The 13,669-nt window shown below is 28.1% G+C and overlaps 4 protein-coding genes across 4 annotated transcripts; 2 read left to right on the forward strand and 2 right to left on the reverse strand.

Moving 5' to 3' along the window:
• Positions 1–709: 709 nt before the first annotated feature.
• Positions 710–1,929, reverse strand: LOC107189082 (ribonuclease kappa-B). Its single transcript, XM_015577516.1, has 2 exons — positions 1,818–1,929; positions 710–931 (listed from the first exon to the last, which is right to left on the reverse strand). The coding sequence occupies exons 1-2, from the start codon at positions 1,884–1,886 to the stop codon at positions 710–712; spliced, it is 291 nt and encodes a 96-aa protein (XP_015433002.1). The 5' UTR covers positions 1,887–1,929.
• A 647-nt stretch (positions 1,930–2,576) lies between these two features.
• On the forward strand, positions 2,577–4,899 carry LOC107189066 (pleckstrin homology domain-containing family F member 2). Its single transcript, XM_015577500.1, has 8 exons — positions 2,577–2,604; positions 3,322–3,386; positions 3,503–3,640; positions 3,770–3,833; positions 4,045–4,170; positions 4,253–4,359; positions 4,486–4,740; positions 4,825–4,899. The coding sequence occupies exons 1-8, from the start codon at positions 2,589–2,591 to the stop codon at positions 4,852–4,854; spliced, it is 801 nt and encodes a 266-aa protein (XP_015432986.1). The 5' UTR covers positions 2,577–2,588; the 3' UTR covers positions 4,855–4,899.
• A 975-nt stretch (positions 4,900–5,874) lies between these two features.
• Positions 5,875–13,637, forward strand: LOC107188976 (exosome complex component RRP43). Its single transcript, XM_015577388.1, has 8 exons — positions 5,875–5,953; positions 6,292–6,328; positions 6,388–6,525; positions 6,597–6,891; positions 6,968–7,088; positions 7,181–7,284; positions 7,374–7,474; positions 13,605–13,637. Exons 1-8 carry the CDS (start codon positions 5,937–5,939, stop codon positions 13,635–13,637), a joined length of 846 nt encoding a protein of 281 aa, XP_015432874.1. The 5' UTR covers positions 5,875–5,936.
• Positions 7,854–8,588, reverse strand: LOC107188977 (caltractin). Its single transcript, XM_015577389.1, has 2 exons — positions 8,445–8,588; positions 7,854–8,363 (listed from the first exon to the last, which is right to left on the reverse strand). The coding sequence occupies exons 1-2, from the start codon at positions 8,445–8,447 to the stop codon at positions 7,854–7,856; spliced, it is 513 nt and encodes a 170-aa protein (XP_015432875.1). The 5' UTR covers positions 8,448–8,588.
• Positions 13,638–13,669: the final 32 nt, after the last annotated feature.

A 13,669-nucleotide genomic window follows, 5' to 3' on the forward strand; every position in this document is an offset into this window, starting at 1 on the left:
AAATGTGAATTTACATGAATATATGTACTACATATATTCATGGTCCATAGATAATTGTATGATAGCTTGTGTACATGAATATGACATCTAAGTACATAGATACTTGTATGTATATGCTAGCACTGTTATCAATTGTATCAAACTACGTGACAAATAAATATTGCAATTTCATTCTAAATATAGTTTTTTATTTTGCATGCATAAACAATTTGAAACAATTGTTTCATTACTACTATTCTTCACATAATGTATCGTACAATAAGACTTAAGGAGACCTGTGAATACATTTAAATGTATTAGTTTAAGAAGAGTGAATGTTTCAAAACTTAACAATATTTATTAACAGAGGGAAATAAAATGGTGTTCACCATTAAAGAAAAACTGCTTCAACTAATAATATTATTGTCTACATTTTTATACACATATTATACTATGAAATAGTATTTATCCTCATTGTTCATGGATATAAGCTCTAACCGCTAAAAGGTTTAAGCATATATATGTATACATATTTTTAAATCAATTAGCCATAAAATGCATCAAAGAAGATATCTGTACCACCAATGTTATTTGTTCTTAATATTTATAACATACTGATGAATGTAATCTAGAATACTTCTAAATATGACTTCTCTACTTATAATATAACACTAATTTGTAAATTTATACATATTTCTTATTTGTTATATAATATATTAATAATGCTTCTTTAAACACTAAGCGATGATCTTGAATTTATATAAAATTGATGTCCTGAGAACAGGAATGTTAGAACATAAATACAAGCTGCTATCCAACAATTATATGCATTTTGTGTGTAGCCTCTGTCTGCTTGTGTATAGAAATCCTTAATATTCTTGAAATTTCCTTCCAATGGAAGATCTTCTACTAAAGCTACACTTTTCACATAGAAGAATATTCCCATCAGGACCTAAAAATCAAACATAATATATTTTTAACTATTTCTTATAGAATATTAATATAGAATGTAATTAAAAGATACTAATATAATAAGGTATTAAACCTAATGCATCCATAAAGACACATTTCTTTTGCTGCTCATGCCTGCATAAGGGTTTATTATATGGTATAAAAAGAAAACTAATTTAGTTAAGGAATTTGTTGCACATGACAATGGGTTCAACATGTTACTACTTTATAGTTCTATTGGGTTTATTACCTCATTATATTATAATTTCCAACTATTTAATAATGATACTTTAGTGTATCTTTATACACATACAGTTCACAATGATAAATACAATATAACATATATCAATAACAAAGGCACTAGAATATATAGATCCAACAGATATATGTAATGTATTAAGACAGCAGGTTATTATAACTGAGGCAATAACATACTTAAGTTTAAGAAGAAATCTTATCTAGTTACTTCAAGTATAATGAAGATGGATTAAATTTTATCCTGTAAACATATCCTAGAGTCTCTATGACCTCGTAGAAAGTAAATTTGATGTAATTATTTTGTTCCAACATTATCCTTTATACCTTAAGCCTAATCTTGTGATAAACATACATTGTTACTGTATTTCATTTAAACATACACGCAGGTACTGACAGATACAGACAATATTTCGAAAACTGTATTCTTCAGTCATAAAGTTTTGTTAATAAGAAATTGAGGTTAGCTAGATTCCGAGATGCCTAATAAATGACACAAAGATGTGTGTAACCAAGATGAAGTACAGAAAATACTTTCTTTTAATAACATTTCCATTTAATTCACAATTTGTACATTGACTTTCTCTTATGAATTGACAGTGTGTTCAAATTGAATCCTAAACGTAACTTACTAATTGAAATATACCCCAGACGGATAATATCAAGCCACATAGGGCATATTTAGGTCCACATATCTTCATTTTCAACCAGAAATTAGTTTTTCTTTCTTTGTGAAGTAACCTAGCGAGGTACGTATCACTACTGTTATATCGTTACGCCCACGGCAATCATATGATTTTCATTGATGAATAGGTAGTAACCATCGATATCTCGAAGCAGTGCATCCGGTATTTAAAATAATAGGAATTGAGATATCTATAAAATTGAAGCATTTAAATGTCCACAATGTTTATAGTATGCGTTTTAATATTATTAAGATACGCAATTATTAATTACTAATTCATTGTTTTTTTATATTTTGTTCAATTTTTATCCCATATATATATATAGTTAGCAGAATATAAAATGGTTACACAAAATCGAAATAAACTTGTTTTCTTTTGTATATGTTCTGCTTTTAATTTAACTGCTACACAATAAATTTTTTTTACATTTTACCTTAAAATAAATGTTATAATGAACATATGTTATTTCTCAGAGTTTCTTCCAATCAAATGAAAAATAATTGTTAAGAACGAACTTCTATAATAAAGATGAAGTGTTAATGTAAAACATTAACCAAAAGGAGAAAAGAAATTATTTAGAAGTGAATGGCTTCCAAATAATATTTATTTGTGCAAGTTAACATCAGTTTCACTCTGCCTCTGGAATGTGTGACAATTATAGTAAAACATGGATGTGATTCATACTTCCTGTTGTTGTCAGCCCTGATTCATAGGATCATGGTTGACCGATTGGGTTAGTTTATATCCTCTGTATTATCATTTAATTAATGTTATAAATTACACGAAAAATTCCACCGATTTGCGACACAGTGTTTCAAGATACGTGATATTTGTTAGAACAACGTAATTGAAAAACTTCCACCTTATGTATCCACAAATTGTGACATTTGCACCGAATAACGGTGTAGTGCAATAGCTTGTGTTTTTGACAGTTAAATTGAATACATATACCTGAACTATCTACGAAAAAGGATTACTCAATTTCATACCAAATTCTTTTTACTGGTGCACCTCCCTCTGTAAATATGTTAATACGCGTTCAATTTTTCTATGCAATACCTATATAGGAGCATTAATGCTATGTAACTTACTTCTAACATGTTTCGTTATGGAATTTGTGATATTGAATCCAATTAAAAAATTAGACGATTATAAATTTATGTGTTCCATATCTTATAACATTTACATTAAGTGATAGTAGATTCTTAGTGGTAGAGATATAATATAGTCATAAGATCGACTAAGGGCTCAAGCACTCATGTTTTGAATACTATTATGAAAGAATTAATAGAAATATGTGTCTTGTGTATTGTTCTTTCTGTTACAATCATATTATATTGTTTCCATTGACTATAGATTAATAATTTTTGTTTAAGATGATTATATGTAGCATATATGAACCATTGAAAAAAGATATTTAATTACATATTTTATTTGACATTTCTTACAGTAAATAGTGAGGCCAATGCCAGGCGTATTGCTATGGTTGAAAACTGCTTTGGCAGTTCTGGTCAGGTAAAGTTAATACCAAAAAATTATAAGATTTTAAGCACCAAACTACATTGTTAATATCCAGAAAATTGCAATCTAATTTCTTTTAAATTACTTTGAATATATATTATTTATTCCAGCCATTACACGTACCTGGAAGAGTTTTGGTTGGCGAAGGTGTCTTGACAAAAATGTGTAGAAAGAAACCAAAACCGAGACAGTTCTTTCTATTTAACGATATACTGGTGTATGGAAACATTGTAATCAACAAGAAAAAGGTATAACATTAGTTCTGTAATGAAGTTTCTTTTAGAAATTCATAAATTTGTCTATAAGTAGATATGTAAGAATCAATAAAGGTGTTTCTATACAGTTACAAATCAAATTGACATTTTTTATATCAACAGTACAACAAACAGCATATTATACCACTCGAAGAAGTGAAATTGGAGTCTTTGGCTGACGATGGTCGTAAGTTACATTTTTACTATTAATTCCTTCTATATATTATATTTTGTAAATTCTTATAAAACTTTAATGATATATTTTATTTTTTAAAGTATAATAATAGCTTCAGGAGTAATTCTTGGAATACTAGTCTATTTACATTGCAACTTTCAGTACTGCAATCATCTGTTCATAATTACATAAGGATTGTATAGTAATTCATCATTATTTATAGAATATCGCAATGGTTGGCTTATAAAAACAGTAACAAAATCATTTGCTGTTTATGCTGCCACTGCAACAGAGAAACAAGAATGGATGGCTCATATCACAAAGTGTATCGAAGACTTATTAAGAAAGAGTAAGTAATTATTGCTACCTTCCCTGAAAAGAGTATTTGTGAAACTGAAACATTTTAATCTTGAGAATGTTTATGTCAATAGGTGGTAAGAAACCGGTTGAAGTTCATGCAGCTGTCTGGGTACCAGATAATGAAGCAACGATATGTATGCACTGTAATAAAACACAGTTCACAGTCTTAAACAGACGGGTATATATATATATATATATATATATACACACACACGCATGCACACACATATATATCAGCAATTTCAGCAATGCGTTTCATAGAAATTATACTTTACAATATATTTACAATATTAACATTTTTTAGCACCATTGCAGACAATGTGGAGCTGTAGTATGCGGACCGTGTAGCAATAAGAAATTATTATTGCCAGGACAAGGAAACGGAAAAGCAGTTAGAGTCTGTTTACAATGTTTTGATGCAGCTAGTAAAGTAAAAGCATCGTCTCCAACTACTGACAGTTTGAATAATAAATATCAGCAACGGAATTCTGCTGATAGTTCAGGAGGAGATAGTTCTGGTGACGACGATGATGGAAATAAAGAAGAAAATCACGACGAGGTGAGTAATGTTTATTGGATACCTATTTCCTTTTTATAGCATAGTCGACACAATTAATGATAAATATATCCTATCTTGTTTCAGCCTAAATTTTACTCCACACTTGCTCGATGAAGTTGTTCAGATTGCTATTAAAGCAAAAATGCCTACAGACAGAGATGCATTATTCACAATTATATTTTTGAAAGTTAAGAACATGAAATTTTCAGTAACTGAAACTTGTAGTAATTGAAGATTGTTAAAATTATTTTTAAATTATATTTTTGCAAAGAATTATGCAACAAATGTCTGTGTATAAATAATTCAAATGATTTTGTATTAAATTTCGACATCTAGTTTGAATTGTATATCTAATTTGTATAAAGAATTTGAAAAATGTATTTGAATTTCAATGTTAGTTAAGCTACCATAATATTTACACAGACAGTGAAACAAAAAGACTACTATTTTTAAACTCTTTATACATAGTAAAATTATAAAAATTTTGACCATTCATACTTGTATCTTGTTATATTGTAATATTTCAATATTTACTATAATTAGATTCTAATTTTCGTTGATAAAATATTTTAAGTATATATGCCACATTGTGCCTTTCCAAGTAGACTGTTTGTTCTTTTTTATTGTTTATAAACAACCGATACTGATCTAACATTAATTTCTAAAGAGAAGTACTATATGATAAAATTCTATTACACACATAATGAAACATTTTTTTTGAAAGATTGTATTATAAGATTAAATGAAATCTTCGTGAAATTGTAATAAGTGAAATAATAAACAATATAATATTTATGTAAACCATTTCACTAATATTTCTTTATTTGAATTTACATAGATGGAGTAACTATACCTAAATAAGATTCTACATGACTAGTATTAAAAAAACAGTTTTTCAAATAGATAAAAATTTCTTTTGAAGATTGTAATAAAACTGTATCGTTTTTCCAGGAATTGTTGATTTTTATGAACACTTATTATTATTTCTTAAAAATTTCCAAAAATGTTTTTCAAAGGTTATTACATTTCTTCATGTTGAACTTTCATTTCATAGTAAATATATGTATGTATTTGCAGACATATATTGCTGGTATACTACAATGAATAAATTTTATTTTAATGTATTAGGAACTAAGGTATAAAATTGTGCAACTAAATACACAAGATAATAAGGCGATTCATACAACATTTGAATTATGGACACTCAATACAAGTCAGTATTTAAAAGATTTATGTACTTTTTCTTGCCACAAAAGTGTCAAAATTTGTTAGAAATTTTATTTTGAAATGTTATAATGTATGCATAGTGAAGACAGAAAACTGAAACTTTATATAACTACACAAGTGGTTGATTATCCGAACACGTTTGTTTCATTTCAATATAACCTGTTCAACAATCGTGTTTAAATCTATAGCATTGTACATGAATACATTGTAAAGATTATAATATTCCACAATAGCACACAAAAGTTATTTTGATAGTTTATATTCCAACCCATTATTTATAAGTTTTTAATCTGACAATTCGACTCAAATAAAAATTGATTATAGGACCATTCACCCTGTGAAGTACCTACAAGACCATTTGGTATGTATAAATGTACTTATATGCCATTATTACGACTTAAATTCATTCAAAATTTTTAGGCACAAAATGTTCGACCAGATGGGAGATTGTTTCTATCTTTTCGTCCAATAAGTGTGAACATTTCATCGATAACTCATGCTGACAGTTCATCGATATTCAAAATTGGCAATACAACAGTTGTATGTGGTATTAAAGCTGTAAGTGTGTTACATAAGAATTCTCTGCAAAAATCATTTTTTCTTATACTGAAATGCTTATTTTATTATAGGAATTAGCTATACCTAAAACAGAATCTCCTGAACATGGATATATTGTGCCAAATGTTGAACTTTCTCCATTATGTTCACCAAAATTTCGACCTGGCCCACCGAGCAATCATGCACAAGTTATTTCAAAAACGATAGAAATTGTCTTAAAGAATTCAGATGCTGTAAACTTAAAAGACTTATGCATTTGCAAAGGCAAACTAGTATGGGTATTATACTGTGATCTTCTGTGTATAAACTATGATGGTTCTGTAATCGATGCTTGTATTGGAGCATTAACCGGTGCACTTAGCACTTGTAAGTCACACACACACACACATATATATAATTTTATTGTACAATTGCATTCCTAATTTTTTTCTTTCCTATGTAGTGAATTTACCTGAAACAGTTTACAATGTCGCAACTGGAAATATTTCTGTGCATCCTATGAATAAAATACAATTTTCAATTAAAGCATTGCCAGTTTCTGTAACATTTGCAATATTCACTGAGTAAGTTAAAGTATTGCATTATAGTGTATACATTAAACTATGCTTTAAAATTTACATGATGCTGTGTTAAGTATATTTACTGTTTCATGTAGTCAATTATTAATTGCTGATCCCACTGATGAAGAAGAAAGTTTATGTTTGGGGAGATTAACAATTGTCATGGACAAGGAAAAAATTTGTTACATGCACAAGCCTGGTATGATGCATATTATTTAAGGAAATGTATTTAAATATATTATATCTTTAATAAGAATTTAACTTACATGTAACATATTATTTATATAGGTGGGATTCCTATTTCATATGATTTATTTGTAAAATGTTTAGCAAAATCCAAAAAAAGAGCAGAATTAGTAAGATCGTTAATTAACACTGCTATATCATCAGTACAAGAACAATTGAAAGAATAGGTTGTATAAGATACAATTGCTGTACTAGTAAAATGTTTTATAATCATTTTTTTTTAACTATTTAAAGATTTTGATACTCCATTTTTCCCTTCATACTACTGGAATAATATTGCTTTATTAATACAGATAGACTTTTATTTTATAAATTGCATTGTGCAGTATAAAATCCTTTGTCATAACTTATTATTATTATGCTGAATAATTAATAATTAATTATAATAGAATTAAATTACAATTCAAATATTAAATACTTTTTAAATGCAAAGAATTGATATTTGTAATGTACTTGTATAAATAATGCAAAGAAGTATGTAATAATTACTTAATGAAGAACTTATACATAAATAAAGTAAAATTAATATAGACTTGTTTTTTTCATAATCCGTAGAAATTCTTCTTGAGAAATTTCTCCATCCCTATCTTTGTCTGCTTCGTCTATCATTTCCTGCAATTCTTCATCTGTAAGATTTTCACCCAATTCTCTAGCAACTCTTTTCAAATTCTTGAATGTTATCTTTCCTGTATTATCATCATCAAATAGTCTAAATGCTTTTAAAACTTCGTCCTTTGTATCCTTTTCTAACATTTTTGTAGACATCAAATTTAAAAATTCTTCAAACGATAATGTACCAAGACCATCAGGATCAACATCAGCTATTAGCTTCTTTATTTCTTCTTTTTTTGGTTCAAATCCAAGAGCTCTGATGGCTACTTTAAGTTCTTTGGTAGCAATTCTGCCAGTACCATCTGGATCAAATAGATCAAATGCTTCTTTTATATCACTTTTCTGTTCTGCAGTCAGTTCCAATTTTGGTGGTCCTCTTTTTTTTACACCAATCACAGCTTGCTTCTTAGAAGTAGAAGCCTGCAATATGATTATTAATTTATATTCCTAATGTTGTTAATCCCAAATATTAACAAAACAAGTAATAACAGTGATACATACCATGTTTATAAGTTCACCAAATGCTTTAATTCTGATAAGTATATAAGATATGACAATTTATTGCTAAATAATGCTTGACTACTACCTAGGGTACACAACAGTAGGTATAACATTCTAAACATTCCTTGTACAAGGAATTTAAAATTTGTTTGTAATTCCTAATTCCTTTGAAACAAAAATATTTAACATTTGTGACATGTTAAAAACAGCTTGAAAAGATGTCAATTGTTATGTTATTGCTTGATCGATAATTTCTTGTTTATGTTTACATGTATAACTTAGTCATCAAATTTAGTACATATGTATATACATTAAAGTTTTAATACGATAAAATTTGTTTTGTACAATGAACAGTAGGGAGCGTGGTGATAATCCAGAGCACAGAATGTTCAGAGAAAACACATTTAATGGAAGAAATCATTTATTCTCTTGGAATTAAAAATATTTGAATTTTGTGATTTGTAAAATATGATCTATACTAAATAGTTTGCATAAACATTCACAAATTTATTCGTAACAAAACAGACGACACTGAATGATGACGCGCGAAAACACAAATTCCGAATTCTAAAGCCAATTTTTTAACTGTAACTTATTGTTTATAATAAATGTATTAGCAAAATTTTTATAATTTTTATAGTAGCTATAAAGATCTACTATATAACTATAACTATCTATACAAAACATGTATATAGAATCACTTTTTATTACAAAAAAACGAATACAAATAAGTTTAGTAAATACCAAAGCCTATGTAATTTCCGTTATTACGTTTTGAGTGTTATTTAGAATAGGACTGATACCTATTTATTTTCTGATTATCGACGTATAACATTTAGTCTTGATAAAAATGAAATAATTGTACAACTTGTGAAAATTTTACCGTGGTAACACTGTTATTGGTATGTATGCCGTATGTACATAAATAGATAGTTACACGAAAAGTTTTTCTACTATTACGTAATACTTATTAGCAACAGTACAATTGTTTACCATGTATGAACCGATAATTTTGCAGAAACAGAAACCTCGTAGACTTGGTGGTACACCGGCTGGTAGAGCTTATCTAGTGATTAAATTTATAAAAACGTTAATTGCAACTACTGTCGGTCTTTCAATTAGGTGAATGTTGTAGGTTTTACGTGATATAATTAATACGTCCTTTATTCATGAAACGACATTTTCTTCTGAAGTCATGCATTTATATGAAAATAAATTTTATTGAATAATATTCATACTTGAGTCTGTTATTCGTATTTAACATACAAAGTATAAACATACCTTAACCTTATTGTACGGCGTGTTTAAAAATAATTGCAATAAATAGTTTAATAAAACTTACAAAATTAAAAAATAATTATATTGGTGTATTAAATAAGTATTTGTTACATGTTTATATATTATAGCTTTATATGTTTAAATCATTTAACTGTATCTGTTCTAATAATGTAAGTATAATAATTGCCTGGTTTACATTACAGTGTTTTTGTGGTGAAGAAAAGGAAAATTATTCAGGAACTTGATGAACCCTTAAAACCTACGCAAGAGCAGATTGCTTTTGAAGACTATTGGGAAAGTAGACATTTTTGGAGCCTTCCACAATTTTCTTTTGTTACTGCAGAAGTAATGAAGAGAAATCAAAAACAATTAGATCCATCAGAATCAGTAGAGAATGATAAATCTAATGCCGTATCAGACAAATAAATGACTCATTGATTTATCCATATTTTCTACTTAATAATTATAGAAATTTTGAAACAGGTTTAAGTTACTATATGTGACAGAAAATAAATTATGTTTGAAGAGTTGTAATATAGAAAGGTATGATTGTTTACAGGTAAACAGTAAAGAAACAGTAGTAAACAAGAGCTTGTGCACAATCTTTATAGTAAAATAATGATGTCTAGATCACAGTAAAGTCTTTCTGAATTGCTATAGATTAGATCGACACAAAGTAATTTTCAGTGATCTCTTTGTGATAAGAACATTATGGTCATTCGTATAATAATACTATAATATAAGGTACTGGTCCCTATCAACCTTTTCGGTTGGTGACACCAAAACGCGACGTTGTTCCTGATAGCTGAGAAGTTATATGAATAGCATTTCAAAGAATTGTAGACTTGTATATTGTATACCACTTGTATACAGTATACATTATTAGCTGACTTGCTCATTAATGAATTTCATTACTTTAATTTCATTTGCTCAAAATTTATATTAGTTTTTTTTAAAACTTTTCTTCTTATTAAGATATTTTCATTGAGTTAAAAGTGTTAATTCTTCTTAAGTGAAAACTCAGTCTCAGCACAACAACGCGAACAAGCATTAAAGTCTCACGGTATTAGTAGATTCGTTTTAAAAAGTACAAAAACGTTTTAAAAGTGCTTATTTCGATATTTTTTTTTATAAAATTAAACGGCTTCACTGCTATCAAGTATGTCTTCCTTAACAATTTTGACTATGTATTTGAGTCAATCCTTCGAAATTGTTATGTGCATCCTTGAAAAAATGTTTACGATGTTTTAACTGTTCAAAAATATAATATTTTTCTTTGCAACACATACATTAACAGTTTCACTTTATTGAAAAAACATTTTTTAAATTTATTTTTGAAGGATATTTAGGGCTTATTTAAATATAAAGCATGATATAAAGGCACACAGATAGAGACAGTTTCATTAATATAGACCAGTATCCTATATCTGTTATTTAATTTTATATGTTTAAAGATTCACATTTTTACAAGTTTTTCATGTTAATCATTAAACATAAATTACATGATGCACATAAGTAGTGTCAGGTAGAAGTTAGCAATAACATATAAGAATACATATAGAAAAACCCATTGCCAGTGTTTCATAGGACAGAATATATTTCTGGAAATTGTATGGAATAATTAACTCAGATGTATGTAATGTGTACAATGGTCATTTATTAAATAGCATTTGTATACCACTATTGTTGAATGCTAGTAGTATTTAATTCTTTTGAAACCTACTATGAAAATGCACACTCATTATTATATCACACGAATTATTCTATTTTATACATAATATAAATGTTTTTTTAATAGCACAATTAAGACAACATTAATATGTAATACAAACCAGTTTCTTGATGAAACTAAAATGGAGGAAAGATTAAGAAGTAATAAATTTAATGTTTCTGTTGAAGTTGAAAATGATAGTATACTAGATTTTAAAAGTCCAGAATCAAAAACTGCTAACACAAAAGCTGGTGAATTCGTTAAGCCCAATAACATAAAACAAAAAAGGAAAACAACAGGAAAATTAAAGACTTCAACAAAGAGTCAGAACACAAAGCTTAAACAATATTCAGAGAAAAGAACAAATTTACAACAGTCTCAGCCTACTATAGAATCTTCATTCTTTAAATCTAAAAATGACAATAACGATGAAGATTTAACTGCTGATGTAACAGTGGCTCTAGTATGTCCATTATGTTTTAAAACATTCAAAGATGTAGATTCTCAAGCAGTGCATATGAAAATTTGTGCATGCAGAAATAACGTTTCTACAAAAACGTTGTTAGATGCTATAGAACTTCAAAAGCGTCAAGAAGATGAAAGAAAATCATTAGGTTTACTTGCTGCACCAATAGTACAAAAAAAGAAAAAACCGGCACCCCGTAGAATAGTATGTATGTTAGATATTGAGTGTATTCAATATGCTACATAAAGTAAAATTTATAATTTGGTTTGTTTTTGTAGAATTCGCACGATGACGCTGATCTTCAACTTGCGCTAGTATTATCAAAGTCTCTTCAGGAAGCAGAAGAATTAAATGAAATTAACGACATTCAAACATTATCTGTGGTGCCGAATAAAATCTTATCCGAAACAGCTGAACCAGTCTATAAAGAGCAGTTGGAAGAATTTGGATTTGCAAATAGCAAACCAGCAACTTTAATAAAGAATAAGAAGAGTACGTATATGTTATATTCAAATGTTACAAAAGGTACGTTATGGTTCTCTTACTCAGTGATTTTTTTTAATCAGGGAAGTACACTGAAATAACTGTGCTTCAAACACGTACTCAAGAAGAGAGAAATCGCATTTTGACAGAAAGAATTGCAGAAATTCTCATGGGAAATGAACCATTTACTCAAATACCAAAAGAAGAAATATTATGTGAGCAAGACATAAAAACGGAAACTGTTCTAAAGAGTCATTCACTTCGACAACTTTGTTATAAGGTATATACATATTGGTGATATTTATGATTTACTTTCATATAGGTAATTATAAACTAATTTATTATTGATTATACAAATTGAAGGATGAAAAAATGTGGGATAAAGCAAGATTACCTTTGAGTCAAACATCCTTTTATGTACCAAATTTATCAGAATATATAACTCCACAACAGAAACAAGTAGAAGAAGTAAGTAAGATATACATCAGATGTAATACTATAAATTGTATTCTGTTAATAATATGATTAATGTTGTTTAAATTATACCTTCAGGGAGAAGAATATTTTTTTAAATCTACAACTGTATACAACGTAGATGAAATAAAGTCAAACAACAAAGATCAGAATGAAACAGAAAAAAACATAGCGGAGTCAAAATATAATAAAATATTGCAAACAGACTTAGATCATGTAAATGAAAAATGTGAAAACTGTGGTGGTAAACAGTACATTGATACTCTAGCAACAAATTGGGGAAATGTATTAAATGATAGTTCCGCGAGTGACATAATAATGTTTGTTGATGTCGATAAGTACATTTGGGCACACAAACTAGTTTTTTACGTACGATGTTCAAACATCTTACTTGATATTATGCCTAATGATAATTCACGATTTACCGCAATCAAGGAAAAGATTTGTTGGCCTGATGTCAGTTACAATATCGCGTTAGCATTTTTAGAATTTATTTACTGCGGAATCATAAAAAAGCACTTGAATATTTTTGAGAACTCACGAAGTTTTTCTGCTTTAAGAAATTTAGCAAGAAAGTATAAGGTGAAAGAATTATTTGCTTATCTACAAGAGAAAGAGACTGAAACTGACAGAGCAACGCTTCAAAAAGATGATGTAAAAGATGATGAACTTGAAAATGTGCTAATTACAAAAGAGGTAGATAACTCGAAAGTACATTCAAGAAGAACCATAGAAAACTTGGCATTAGATGAGGGTGAAAAGTCAAAAAAAGAATACTTAGAATATATTGGGAATAAGTCACGATCGTATAAA

The sequence above is a fragment of the Dufourea novaeangliae genome, unplaced genomic scaffold, assembly GCF_001272555.1.
Source record: "Dufourea novaeangliae isolate 0120121106 unplaced genomic scaffold, ASM127255v1 scaffold125, whole genome shotgun sequence".
Taxonomy (NCBI): domain Eukaryota; kingdom Metazoa; phylum Arthropoda; class Insecta; order Hymenoptera; family Halictidae; genus Dufourea; species Dufourea novaeangliae.